We start from the raw sequence: 15371 nt of genomic DNA, 5'->3' as shown, positions 1-15371 counted from the left end.
GAGCACATCGAAAAGTGATTACTAAAATGCACAGTTTGAAATTTCCTTGTCGTAATATCACATTAAAAACTGATCCAAATAAAAAACAGCACAAATATATCACATTGACTAAATAATACTTCATTTACAAATCAGAAATTTCAACAAAACTGCTACTCATTAAAATATAAGTCTAAACAAAAATGAGAGAAAACACCATTTTTCTAGTGGATGATATTTAGCCATTTCAGAATTACGTTTTAGATAATCAATTTTATATTATTGAGTTTGCTAGTTCATTAATTCTAGCAGAAGATATGGAATTGTTTGTTGCCATGTATTCTTGAAGTTCATCCGAAGTTGCATTTATCTCTACCAAATCTGTATAAAAAAAGTTATTGCATGCAAATGAGAACTTAGGAAGAAATAAAAAGAATGCAACAAACATTAACAATAAAAAGAGTGCAACATTAACAATAAAAAGAGTGCAACATTAACTATAAATGTCTCGTTAGTTAGCATAAGTAAAGAAATTTAAATTTTAGACTAATTAAATTTTAGATTTATGTAATTAAGTTTTAGGGTTCTACTAGAACTCTAAGAAAATTTTGTCGTAATATAAATATTTATCTGCGGAAATCTGTGGATAGCCGGTAATTAATAAAACATCTGGGAGAATGATTTGAATCAGTTCCAAAGGTTTAGTTTCTATTTTTCTATTTCATTTTATATGATATGCAGAGCAAAACAAAAATTACAAACATTTTTATTCTCTCATTTGTATTATACATAAAAAAATCCTTAAAAAATATGTGCCAAACAATAACTAAAATGATCAATAAGAAATTATGCAAGTGTACTAAAGAAAATTTCATTTTTGCTTCTCCAAGTCTTACCTAAAACGAAACATGCAAAGCACACTATTTCCGGAAAATAGAATTTTTTTTTCCTTTTAAAACTCATAAAAAGTAATTATTTTTTTTTTAAAAATTTATAGTAATTATTTTTTTTTTAAAAATCTCAATAAATTATTTTTTTTCCTTTTTAGCTTTGTTTGGTAATTTTTTATAGATGGAAAAATGAATGAAATTATGATTGCAACTTGCATTGTCATCAAGTACAGAATTTAAACTGAAATTTGGGCATTCAATCTAGTCATAAAATTGCTGCAATTTTAACTGATGTTAAATTTCCTTTGACTACAGATTTCACTAATAGTGCTCAGGAAATAATTGAAACTTGTGACATCTTTCAGCACTAAGCTCCAGTTGAAATTTGATTGACAGCTTTAACTAGTCAGAGAAAGGTCAGACTTTTGTTTGATTATAAAATTCTTTTGGTAATAATATTGCAAGGAATACTGGTTTTAGTAGAGAGGAAACAATTGAAAGTTTAATTGCTTTTCATCACAAAGGTTCCATTAAAATTTATTTACATATATTTTGTCCAGTAATTCTTATGAAAAATACTATGAAATTATTATTTTAATTACCTTTGGTTATTATTAGTAGGACGCCATAAAATCATTATAACAAAGAGAATTAAGGAAAATAAGAAATGCCAATATGCTTCATCAACCCATAGTTCTTTCCAGTCCTAAAAAAGAAAGTCTTAGTAAAAAGAATTAATTAAACACTATTTATTTTTTTACAGTCAAAGATTTTAAAAAAAAAATGCTTATGCTGCAAATCTTGTTCATTAGAAGATCTTTAACAGATCAACACTTAGCGACCAATGCTTTAAAAGAAAATCAGAAAGTTGTCAAAATTTTAATTTATGTTAAATTCTCTTTGGCAACAAATAACAAAAAATACTGTTCTTAGTGGTCAAAGAGTAGTGGAAAGTTGTATTTCATATCAAAGGCTCTGTTAAATTTTGAGTGCTTTAGAAGTAGGAAAAAAGGTCTATTTTATTGACCATAAATTATCTTAGGTGATATTGTGATTAATTCTCATTGTAATGGTTAGGAAACAATAAAAAGTTGTATTATGATCAAGGAAAGAGCTCCAGTTAAAATTTGTGTGATTTAATTAATCTGAAAATTGTTGAATTTTTTATTACAAAATCAAAATTCCTTCTGTAGAAACAGCGGCTTGCAGGAACAAAGAAATTTGTTTTTGACAGTTCTATGCTTATACATCAGATTTTACATTAATCTTTTCGATAAGTTTGTGATAAATTCTATGATATAAATAAACGCAATAAAATTTAAATGTTTTTTTTTTCTGAAACAGTATATTTATTTGTAACACAAAGTCAGACTTCAATAAAAAAAAAAGGAAGAAATAGCTTTTAGAGAACTATCACAAGAATATTTAATGGGTTTTCTTTTTGTTAAATTTAGAGATAACTTTAAATATGTATCTTTTTGAAAAAGATCATGCATCCCAGTTATTTGATAGAGATATAGTGGGTCTATTAAGAGAATGAAAGGTTAATTAAATTTATAGAAAGTTAATTAAATTTTCTGATAAAAAGCAGCTAAGAGAATCACAACATTTATACTGTTTCAGCAGCAGTTATTGGATCCAAATGTCAAAATTTTTTAGCATATTTCAAAATCTATCATATACACTGAAAATCGTGACACAATTTGTACCAATTCAATAGTTCAATTTACTAAAGATGTCAATTAAGTATGAGAAATTTTGAAGCCAAAGAAAATTAAATATACAAGAGTAAATGTGAAGTATGTTATCAAGAAAAGGCAAATTATCATTTCCCAATTAATAATGGCCCAGTTAATTATTTAGAAATGATTATTTTGTTGTCTTTCACAATAGCTAATGCTATGTTTTTGCAAATCCCCTTCAGACATTCCTGTTGGGAAACAATGTCTTGAACTACTGAAAAATGTTTGCTATGTTTTTCCAGATTATTAGGTGCATAAATATTTTTTGCTTGAGTTCATAGGTTTTGAGATACTTAAGGAACACTACAAAAAAAATTTTTTTTAGAGTCTCATTTGCAAGCACCTGTTAAAAGCCGGACAGTTTTTTGTAGTTAAAGCCTAAATTTCTGAAATAAGAATGTGTTCTTTAATAATGTACAGTAAGGTAAATAAACAACATATTTTTTATTCATATACTATATTTACATAAGTTTTTTCTTGTTTAATTAGAATGTATTCAGTATTTATTTACGATCTAATGCTTTTTGACATTGACATTTTTGCACTGTTTAAAATTACTATGATAAATGGAGATTTGACTTGTTAAATTTGTAATTTAATGAAAAAGTAAAAAAATAAATAAAGTAAAAGACTTTTTAATGTAGAATTTTTCAATTATTCTAATAATTTGAATCAGAGTTGTACCACTTGCTCCTTTTAAAGAGTCGTCATAAAGCATGCGATTCATAAACATTCCTTTTCCCTCGTGTTTATATAATCATAAACCACATGCACGTAATTCATATGTTTCTCAATTTGAGTAGGTCAAATCTACTTGTATTTCAAAACCTATGGAGAAGCAATGCCTTCTTGGACCTAAAATTATATCTTTTAAAACGTTCCAGAACATAGACACAAATGAGTGATGGCTCGGAAGTGAGAGCATCTCATGCTGGCACATATATATGACAGAAGGAGGGAAAAGGACACTTTAAAAGGACTTTTTAAGGACACTTTAAAAACAATTATCGTGTCTTTTTTGTGAAGGTTGCATGACACAAAAGACCAATTCATGTATACAAATAATATTGATTTGAAAATCAGCAAATTGTGGAAAACCATAAAGAAGTATTAGCTACACTTCAAAGATATGTGAAGAAACATATGCTAACAGGCATAAAACATTTTCTAAAAATAAAATTCCTAGCAATATTATAATAAGAGGTAAAAATAAATACTAAAATTACTATAATGAAGCTACATTTTTTTCAATGGTAATAAAAAATGCTGAAGAACAACTTACATCAACACAACTAACTAATTTGTGAGCATGAATGGACCATATCATGAAAGCAGCAGAGCCTATAAAAAATTTTATAAAATAGTGTCAAAAACAGACATAGTATCATCCTTTTTTAATTTGATTTAGCACAGTAAAATCCTTCCTTTGAATGAAAACAATAATATATTTTTCAATAAAATAATGTATCCTTGTGTTAAGAGAAAGTTTATATATTTATTTAACTATTTAGAAATCTTAAAATATTGATGTTGAGCAGAATTAGAAGAACAAAAATACTTCTCCCTAAAGACCAGCCATTGAAGAGGGACAGATTGCACCAAAAATGTACAAAAATTATAAAAGTGACATTTATATTTTTTTCCAGTTTTTAACAGCATCTTAAAGATCTACATGATTAAATTATAAATACAAACCATGACATATAGGATTCTTTTAACATCTCCCAGAAAGAAGTTAAAAATCTAATAAATTTGTAATAACTAAAACTTCCTTCTTTTATGTGTGAATAACTTTATTCAATTTCAAACTTTAATGATATATTTGGGAAGCGAGTCATAACCGGACTTATATATATATATATTTTTTTTATAACCGTCGTTGAACAGCTGACCCAATTTTGGGTTTACGACTACTAATGTTCAACTCTGTAGCCTTGTAATTTTGAACCAATCCAGAAGACAAGGAAATTCCTGGACCAGTAGTCCCAGAGGTATGATTTGTTATGGGAACATGGAGAACTTCGAGATTTAATGGATTTAACGTGCATCAGTCACCATTTACTACACGGGGAGTCTTAGGCCGACGAGGATCGAACCCACGACCTCTTGGACATGGGCCCATTACCCTACCAACCAGGCTATCCCGGCCAACCGGACTTATATGTAATACTTCGTACTGATGAAATTGAGTAACTCTAGTGACATTTTACACTTTATTGTATGTTAAGAAAAAATTAAATTAAGGCCTTTATAGCAGTGCGGTCTATCTGATGAAAATTGAAATTTTTAGCAATGTTTTTTTCGCAGCTACAACGTGTACAGTGGTGCAGCATATCTACCCAAAATTACTGTACATAATTTTTATTGAAATATTTTTAAATTTGACTTTTATAATTAAAATGTTCTTCTCGAAAGTTCTAATTCAAATGGGATTTGAGATATAGATTTCATCCTGTATTTTTTGTGTAAATAAAGTTTCATTGTAAAAGTTTCTCTTTAGCTGGTAGTAAACAGGATATTTCATAGATTTATTTATTTGTGAATAATTATTGACTCCGAATTGAATTCTTCATATTTCTAACGCTAAAATGGCATTCCTTCTGAAACACAAGAAGGACTAACAGATTATTGATGTTTATATGGGCAGTGCAAATACTGACAAATTTAAATTATTTGAACATAAATGACAGTGCTAAGCAAAAATTATTAGGAAGACTTATTGAAAGAATTTTTTTAATTTATTGATAGAAGATAGAAATTGGTATCAGAAATTCAAAGACAATAAACAGAAGATGAAGAAAGGAAGCTAAAAAATAAAAAAGGATTTAGAATTTCAGAAATTACATACAAAATAAGAAAAAACATGAAAAAATTGAAAGTTTTCAAGAGACAGCTTTTTTTCAAACGGAAATCCGAGCAACAAAATATTTTACATGAATTCCATCCAAAACCTAATAACATTAGTTAATACTTTGTGCAGTTCTAAAGGTAAGCAAAGGGAGTTGGAATTAAAAAAAAGCATTATGGGTATCATACTTGATAGGTTTACTGCTATGGGTTAGAGCAAATTCTTGTAAGAGAAAAAGGAAACTACGGATAATTACAATAAAACAAAAGAACTTTTATTAAAGAGACTTAAATAAGCATCAGAAAAATTTTTATAATTCTTCACAGAATAACAGAGTGAACCCAAGACAAGTTGGCTTGACCTAGCATATGAACTTAATTATTTCAATTATTGATTATGAGTTTGTGTTTTAAATTAGTGGTGATATTTTATGGTTAAAATTAAGGATAAAAGGTAACTAAATTATTTAAAATGCAATTTATTTTTTATTACATTAATTGGTTTTATAAATGTTTTTATTTATGTATAAAATATGTTTGTCAGTATTTATGCCATATTTAACAAGGATGTAATTTCCATTTAATCACCTCCTTCTAACAATAGTAGTTTTTTTTAATTACTGGGAAAGGGTGATTAATCAAAGAGTTTTAAAAATCCTTCCAGTTCCTATGTATCCAGTATTTAGAGTGTCAAATGCATTTTGCACACATAGTAAGATATTTGTTGTACACATACCTATAACAGACAACAGAAGAGTATTAGTGAAATGTCTGTACAATTGAAGTTTCACTATATTTCTTCTTAAGCGCAAAGTTCTGACTGTTTGAACTAAACTACTAAAGATTTATTACAGATGTTAAGTAAATAATCCACACTCTGATTATAATACACAATTAAACTAGCAATTGCTACTTGTAAAATGTGATATATATGCAGTCGCAGGGTTGCCACAGAAAAAAATGAACAAAATAGTTGCTTTTAGTAGCCTAAAGCATGAAAACAGTTGCCAAAATAAGAACAAAAATTCATCAAAAATTATAACTAAAATTTTATTAAATGACTTAATTGTCATATACCATTATCCATTTAGTCAAGTTGGTGGCAAATATGATAAATTTCATATAAACATTAGTGTTCCAGCACTAAGTTTTTATATCAAAACAATTAGTATATTTGCAGAAAAATAAATACTTTTAATTAGCAGAATTCATTAAAAAATACTTCTTCATTAAAAAACATTTTTTTTTAAAACATGTTCTCCTTTAAATTCATGTATCGTAATATCGTATTAAAAATTGGGTTTTTTAAAATCATGCGAAATTTCGTAGCAATAACTATTGAAAAGGAGATCGAGAAATGAAATAGTCTTTCAATGGAATCTGTATGAATTGAACAAATTAAAAAGTGCTGACTCAAATTTGCCATTCAAAATTTTCGAAATTTTTCATTTTTTAAGAAAAAACAATTCAGTGTGTTCAGAAGATCCAGCAGACAGCAAATTTTCAACCCAATTTATCAATTTATGCTATAAAAAAACATAGCTAGGAGTACAGAAAAGTGTTTCAATAGTCTCCTTTTCCGGAAAATAGTTTTTTTTTTTAACCTTTTAAGGCAAAAAAGTTGCCATAGTCGTCTCATGTCGAGAATAATTGCATTATAGTCGCCAGCGGCAACCCTGCAGTCCTGTTCGATATCTTGATATAACGACCCCTTATGTCCAAACAAAAAGAAACGTTATAACATGAGGTTGCTATAATGTGAAGACACAAAATTAGAGCTAATATTTTCTTACATTAATAAAAACTGGGCTTGTTTTGAGAAAAACATGCTATACAACGAAAAAAATTATGAAACTGAAAGAATACTTGATATTAATGCAGTTTTTTAAAAGAGGAACAGTAAAAGTAGAAGCCTGTTAGAAAGAAATATTTTTTAATGAATTTAGTAACGACAGTGATAAACTTAATACCTTTTTATATCAGTGTGCGCATTTTAATTAATAAATTTATCTTAATAATAATTCTTAAATTTATCTTGTTACAAATACAAAAATTTAAAAAAAAACTAAAGTTTATATAATACAACAATTAAAACTTATTTTTTAAATTACTCAAAACTTGTACTCATAAGTAAAAAAAAAAATCCAAATTTTATTTTTTTCGCTGCACGTAGGATTTTTAAAAAATAATTTTCTTCACAAAATGGCAGAGATTTGGAGGAAAAAAAAATTCAAAAAATAACATGAAGTAAGTTACATTTGCTTGCATTACTCAAAATCAGGAAATACAATTAAAAAATCCCTATGTGCAACAAAACCTGTATTTATTGTTAACAATCAAAATTTGAAGTTAATTAGTTAAAAATTGTACTGCTTAGAGATATAGCAAGTAAGAAAAACAGTTTCGAGTAAATTGCATTTTAAGCCTTGTGATAAATCATCAATATAAATATATAAAAATTCTTGTTGGATAAAACAGTTTTGCAACTTCCTCTATGAAAATTTAAAATTTTTTTTTAAATTATAGCTTTCGAATATTAAAATCTGTCAAATAAAAAAGGTTGTTCTATATTTATTTTCTTGACAGTTAATTACAAAATAATTTTTTCTCTGTATTCTCAATTATTATCATGAAACTGTTGTAAATAAAAAACGATGCAAATGACAAATACGAAAATTTAAGGTTATTTAAAAGAGATTTTAATTTTTTTTTAAATTAATTAAATGTTCTGAAGTTACGAGCAGTAATATACAGCATTCAGTAAGATTACATAATTTAGTAACTAATGAGGAATCAAACTATTAAGAGCATATATCAGTACAAGAAAATCTGACTATTAGATCAAAACTTATTCTGAGAACATCTTTTTTTTTTTACTTTTGCCAATTGACATAATCTTCAATTACATACTGTTGCAATATATTTTGAGAGAAATTTAACAAGTTCTTTTAATAATTAATAACAATTATCATCGCATTTCTAAAATTTTTCTATTTGTTATTATAGCAAAAGATAGAAAATAAAAAAAGTTGTGCTGAAAAGTGAAATAACACTTTAAATAAAGGATATCCACCAGCAAATTATGCTGTCAGTCACAGCAAGAGGTATTCCTGCCATCAGGGCTTGATTACCAGGGTCGGTTTTTGGCTGAAAAGATCCATTTTGATTATATTATATAGTGAGTATGCTGTTAAAAGCGACAAAGTTGTAATATTAGTCTTATATAAGAGTGATAAAAAACCAAAAAAAATTGGTAGTAATGTTTCAATGTTTGTAGCAATGTTTGTTGTAACGTAGTAATGTTTTCAATAAGATATTTAAACACTACAGATATCATAGATGTTTTCAAACTTACTAATTTAAACTTCTCAGAACAGGTTTATCAGTTAGATTCCTTAACATAAATTATTATTATTTTTAAAGTTCTCAAAGGTAAAGCAGTCAGTTTTTTAATTTACTTTTTGAAACTTTAGGACCAGTTTTTAGTTTTTCTGGGATGCTGATAACTTTAATGCAATGAATTGGTCATTTTTGATGGCACCATACTAGTAATAATGTGCCATATCAAGTAAATGAAAGTTCAAATTTACTCTATCTAACCACTTTCAATTAATAAAATTTGATATACAGTGAGAGAAAAAAAGAAAAACCCTGAATAATTTTTGATTTAATGGTTGAATTTTCATGTACTAGGACTCAATCTAAATAGTTTGAGGGGATGACCTCAAATATGATAAATAGTTAGTGCAGATATTTCAAGCTACGAAATCAGGCACAAACGAATATTTAAGCTGAATATACATAGCTTTTTTTTTATCCTGATCCCTAAAATATAGGTGGAAGCTGCATTCGGTCAGGAGAGAGGTTGAGATTTTGGACCCTTTAATGTTGAGACTACCTTGAGAACATTTAAAGCAAATTAAAAAAATTTTGCATACGATTTTAAAATTTGTTTATTCAAAGAAAATTCTACATGAAAAGTAGAATGAAATTGGTCAGTATAGTTCCTGAAATTTTAAAAAAGTTAGATATCTAAAATTTGATTTTTCAGAAGCTATTTGACAGATTTTGTACAAATTTTGTATTTTGCTTTAGAAAATTACATTCTTTAAAATTACATAAAGTTTTTTAAACCTAACAATTCAATTTTTTTTACCATAATTAAATGAAATAAAAATAATAAATGATTATTAAAATTTTTTTTGAACGGGGTGGAATTATCTTTGGATATATGAATTTTATAATTGAGTGCAAAAATATTTTAACTCGCTTAAAAAGTTCGAGTTGTAGCAAAATATGCAAAAAGTGAAATAACAATAAAGGAGTCTAAACTTTTGACCCCTTTCGTAACCAAACTAATAGGACCATATTTTCGAGATTGGAAGTACCCCCTATATTTTTGGGTTCAGAAATCATAATCTGTTGAAACAAAAATATATGTATTCAGAGAAAGTATGTTTTTGTGTCCGATTTCTTAACTTGAAATATCATCTGCACTAATTAGCAAAAGTCACCTCCTCGAACCATTAATATTGAGTCCTGGTATGTGAAAATCCAATCATTAGATATAAAACTATTCAGGGTGTTTCTTTTGTTTGTGCGCATTGTATTTAAAATGTTTCAGCTGTTCTTTTAATTCCATATGCTTTAAAAAAAAGGCTTTCTATGTGTAAAAATATTGTTATGTGTAAAAAAACTATCATGGTAATTCATAGCATGACATCAGGTTTCATAGTGGTCAAAGAAAAATTAATGACAGCAACAGCATATACATATATACCAAACTACTTTTAAAAAGGATAAATGACTAACTAAAATACATACAATTTGCACTACTAAAGCATAATAAAGGTATATCTTATCACAAATACTATTAATTTCAGAATTACTTTATTTGGAAAAGAAAGTTTCAACATTTTCAAGTCTTATTTTATTAATGGACCATTAAATAACTCATAATAGTTAAAAATCAATGTATCAAAAATTTAGTTCAGCTGCATTAAAAAAAATTAACCAGAAAAAAGAGTATCAATAACAAAAACACAGAGAATATACAGCTATTTATTTTTGTACATAATTAATTTAGTGGCTGATTCCTCAATCTACCAATTAAAAATTCTATGATATGATTACTGTGTTGTGGATTCGAATTGATCATTATTTAAATCACATGAAAGACTAGAATCAATTTTGAAACTATTCAACTCCACCCTACAGGGTAAGTTATTGTATTTACTAAAAATAATAAAGAAGTGTACGGCTTCTGAGTTTATTTCCATAAAAATTTGAAGATGCAGAATTGTTTATTGAGTTTCTACATCATAAAATGACTGAATTCCCAAACAGTTTAAAACAATGAATGTATATAAATAGTGGATAGTGAATACTTTAGAATTTTGATTTTTACTAGCATTAATTATTAAAAGAAAAAGATGCTAGATTGGAAAACTAAATCTTTAGATTCTTGAAAAACCAGTTTTTGGACTCAGTTTTGGATTTAAATGTTCCAAAAATCAGAAAAGTCACATACTTCTGAAAAACTATGAATTAAAATCACTAAAAAATAGAAAAAATTTAATTTTCGAAATAATACAAATTTAATTAGAAGATTGTTATTTGCTTCTAAAATAAAATCTATACATTTACACAAGTACAATGAGAGTGCCTTATCAAATACACAACGCTATGTATTCACTATTTCAATTTGTTCCGATTTTGAATATAGTATTAAATACTGTATCAAATACAGTATTATGAATCAAGAACAGCTTAAGGAGTTTAAGAACTTGAATGAACGCTGTGCCTAAAAGATTTAAATGACATTAGTATTTAGAACTAAATTTAAAATCCTGAGAATTACTTCTCAAAATATTTTTTTTTTTTTTGTAAAAAAAGCAGGCTATGTGCAGTTGAAAAGTACTTTGAATTGATTGAAAATAAAATAAATAGAATTATGCTCACTTTTAAAACTCGAAGGCTTCCTTCAATAGTGCTGAATGTAAAATATACAAAGCCAACACCAACAATATGGTGGAGTGTTGGACCTAATCTCGGTCTAGATATAGTGAAGGAAAAATGAAAAAAAATGTTTCACAAAATTTTTAAGTAAACATGGCTATACTACATATGCACATATCTCACTTACTTTACAATGCCAAAACCAAGACTAACAATTATTATTAACATTCGTGCTAAAGTTCGTTTCATTGAAGACAGTATTTCAGCAAAAAGAATAGCTCCTTGCACTAAAATATTCATAAATAATAAGTAATTATAAATATATGTACAGTAATTTCTACAAAGTATCTTACATTAACAAAATATTAAAAGATAATTTATTATAGAGTCCAAGCCATAGTCAGTACATCAAACCTTAGTACCTGCCACCTAAGACTTTGACACAAATTAATTAAGTTATTGAATTTTTAATTATAATAAAAAATATTAACATAGCAAATCATATTATTTAGATTTACAAAACATGAGTCATATTATGATAAAAAAAGAAGTATGAAATAAAAGATGTAGAAATCATTAAAATAAAAATAAAAGTGATTAAAAGTTCTTAAAAAATGTCCAGCTTTTTTAGTGGTTTATAACATAAATGAAAAAAGGGCAAGAAAACTAAAGGAAAAATGATTAACCAGAAAAAAAACCTGTCCACATGTAAGAACTGCATTCATGTGACTCTCATACAAGCAAATGAATCAATTTGTTTGATTTATTTATATTATGAAAGGCATTTATAGAAAAAGAAATGCTCTAAAAAAAGGAAGTTGAAAGAAAGAGAGAGAAATATAAATAAAGTTCCTCATTAATATGCATAGAGATACTAATTTATAATTAAGAAATGCAGAGTAAAAAGTAAACAAAAATAACCTGTTTGGTAAGTACAGTAGAGAACCGATTATCCAGAACGATCGGGACCATCGCTATTCCGGATAACCGATTTTTCCGGTTTTCTGATTCGTTACAAAACAACTTTTTTTTATTGTTTATCAAACCTAACTTAAAAAAATATATTTAGAAATAGTTGTAAAAAGAAGAAAAAACGATAAAGTCACGCATAATACATAAGTTTAATAAGATAAAAAGGGAAAAAATAATGAAATTTAATATATATATACAGAAAATAAAAATATATACAGAAATTAAAAATAGTATAAAATGAACAAATAGGTAAAATGAAAAAAAAGTATCAGCATTTTTTTTTTTAAAAATTCATTCATTTTCTGTTGACGGAAATTTGGTTTTTGTTGCATAAACAACTGCTGAATCTTATAGATTGACATAATGTGGGATTCGTCCACAAACGGTTTTTGCTCCATCCCCTTAATAAGTTCTTTCGTCAACTCGATGCATCGTTCGTTCGAAATAAAGGCTCCTTGATTTTCATCTTCCTCGTCGCTTTCTTCAACTTCGTCGTTGTCTGCGCCGGGATTTGAAACCATCTCAACTATCTCAGAGTCTGACAGTTTGTTGACAATGGGAACATCGTTGTCGATGTTAAAACATTCCTCAATTTCAGATTCCGTGAAAATATCCTTTTCGCTCCACTCCCTATTGTATTTTAAAAGTTCTCTCTGAAGGGCTTTCTCACTAGAAAATTTGAAGCCTTCAAAAGGCGATTCTTCTTGATCGTCTTCGAAAAAGATCGATGTAGGAATCAGCTTGCGCCATGCATGCACTAAAGTATCGCAAGTTACTGAGCTCCAGGCTCTTGCCGCTAACCATATAGCTTCCTTTACATTGAAGGATTTCTGGAAATCTTGTACTGATTTCCCCTCATTAGAGGAATCAATCATTTTTTTTAGAAAATCTACTTTGTAGCGGCACTTGAGGCTTCTTAAAACACCTTGATCCAATGGCTGAATTATTGATGGAAGGTTTTTTTGAGAGGCAAGCAAGGTTTTTTTGAAACAAATAATTTAAAAAATAATTTTACTAAACAAAACATTTCTTTAGTTTTTTTTTTTTTTTTTTTTTTTTTTTTCATTTTTAATGCAGGTATGTAAAATATTTTGTTAGTTTTATTATTATTTTTAAACCAATAAATCTTAAGTCCGCTTTAATTTTGAAAGAAAAAAATTAAAATAAAGCTTGGGTTTGTTTTTGCTTAAGGCATTTTATTTTGTAATGAATTTATTCCTTTTATTTATTTCTGATTAATTTAAAGATTTTTGATCGATAATTTTTGAATATATACTAAATTGCGATACATCGCAATGTCTAACAGACGATGTATCAAGATATATTTGATTTGGGTGTGAGGGTATTCCAGGTAGCCAGCTCTCCTCATGTTAGCATTGATCAACACTAATAAACGTCATGTGCGTCTCGCGATTTCTGAGAATACCAATAATTCTCTCTATTTCACTCTTAAAAAAAAAGTTTTCTGTCATCAGAATGATAAATTTTTTGTTTCTTAACTTGTTTTTGATGTCAGAATTTTATTTTAATTTTAGACTTTTTTAAGTGAAGATTATTAATGAATTTTTTTTTATCTGAAACATTGTGTTAGGGAGTACTTTAAGAGACTTCTAGGAATCAAAGATGACAAATAAAATAATTTGTTATAACTCTCCTGCATGAAGCAAGGAACAGATGCCAGGACTCCTACTGTGAGTAGCTCCTAGTTATGACTCTGCCTGCTTAAGGCTGAGCTGATAAGAAAACAGGTGTTCAATGAACCCATTCTCACTTGAGCTGTGATTGAAAAGAAGCAACTAAGTAGGGAGTGAGGAAGGGAATGATTGATGATATTTAGTACAATACTCTTCCTTCTCCTGACAATGTAGAGGGAACTAATGATTATTTCAAAAATGGGTGGTAAAGTAAACATCTTTTTTAAAAAAAAAGAAGTTCGTTTTTTTTTTTTTTAAAAAAATGGGGGTAAAATGTATGGAATTTTGTTCTGGTTTTCTGGTTTCCGGATAAGAGGTTCTGTTCTTAGACAAAGTTGGCTGGTTAAAACCAATGTGATTTAAACCATGGTTCAAACCCAACTTTTTTTTCTTTTTTTTTAAAAAAAAACAAAGCCTGTTTTTTTTCTCGTTTTGTTTCTCTTAAATATTTTATCTAATTCAAATTTCTATTATTTATAAAAATTATTTTAGCTTGATTGTAACAAAATGAAATTTTTTTTTTACAATTTTGAGTTTAATTGCCAATGGGTTAATCATTTCACATAAACTGCAATTTTTAAATGCTTAGGAGGAAATTGGCTTCCTCAAAAATATCTATGTTAAATAGGATTGGCATTTCGTTTGAAAGATACCCAATTCTTCCAGGAGAGTAGAAAAAGCTGAAAAAAATTGGAAGAAACTGGACAAAATGGAAGAAGCAAAAATGATCAATGAAATTGTTTAACAATAAGTATTATAAGAATAACTCAAGTTTAAACAAATTAAATTTAATATAGTAACTAAAAGTTTAAGGTTTTTCATCCTTACCTTTAAAAAAAAAAAAAAAGCATTATTCATTTATTAATTTTACGGAGAATTTCGAAATCTACAAATCATATTATTTAAGAGTTGGTTTGAGTATTCATACTTAACATTATTTGGTATTTATAATTGAGAATTTCAATATGCATTTTTAATAGTATCTATGTTTAGAACGTAATTTGTTTAACTTAGTTGCATTAATAAAATTTGATTATGTCATTTTATAAAATTAAGTTTTACTATACTCTTTAACATAAAATAATGAAAAAATTATTTCTAAGAAATTAATGAAAAAATTCCAGATTTTTTTCTGCTTTTTAGTTTTTACTTATTTAAAAATGATATGTTATGCAGATCAAAAATTAATACAATTATTTAAACTAGATTGCAATTATAAACTGCTTAGAAAATGCATTAATACTTGACATTTCTTTGTGAAAAAACAGTTTCTCCCATTTGGGTTGGAA

At 27.2% G+C, this 15371-nt stretch overlaps 1 protein-coding gene across 2 annotated transcripts in view; it reads right to left on the bottom strand.

Moving 5' to 3' along the window:
• LOC107451510 (Golgi-pH regulating cation channel) overlaps window positions 1-15371 on the bottom strand; it is an 83027-nt gene that overhangs the window by 12582 nt on the left and 55074 nt on the right. For both annotated transcript variants that reach the window (XM_087154926.1, XM_087154927.1), the window contains exons 13-18: window positions 11604-11703; window positions 11420-11513; window positions 8528-8605; window positions 6195-6303; window positions 3894-3952; window positions 1472-1575 (exon numbers count right to left, since the gene is read on the bottom strand). In XM_087154926.1, coding sequence (XP_087011052.1) covers window positions 1472-1575; window positions 3894-3952; window positions 6195-6303; window positions 8528-8605; window positions 11420-11513; window positions 11604-11703 — 544 coding nt within the window. The remainder of the gene's footprint in view (window positions 1-1471; window positions 1576-3893; window positions 3953-6194; window positions 6304-8527; window positions 8606-11419; window positions 11514-11603; window positions 11704-15371) is intronic.

This window comes from Parasteatoda tepidariorum, chromosome 11 (assembly GCF_982258835.1).
Source record: "Parasteatoda tepidariorum strain Cologne lab strain chromosome 11, Ptep-v5.0, whole genome shotgun sequence".
In the NCBI taxonomy this organism is placed as follows: Eukaryota; Metazoa; Arthropoda; class Arachnida; order Araneae; family Theridiidae; genus Parasteatoda; species Parasteatoda tepidariorum.
This window is presented reverse-complemented; position numbering and strand designations above follow the sequence as displayed.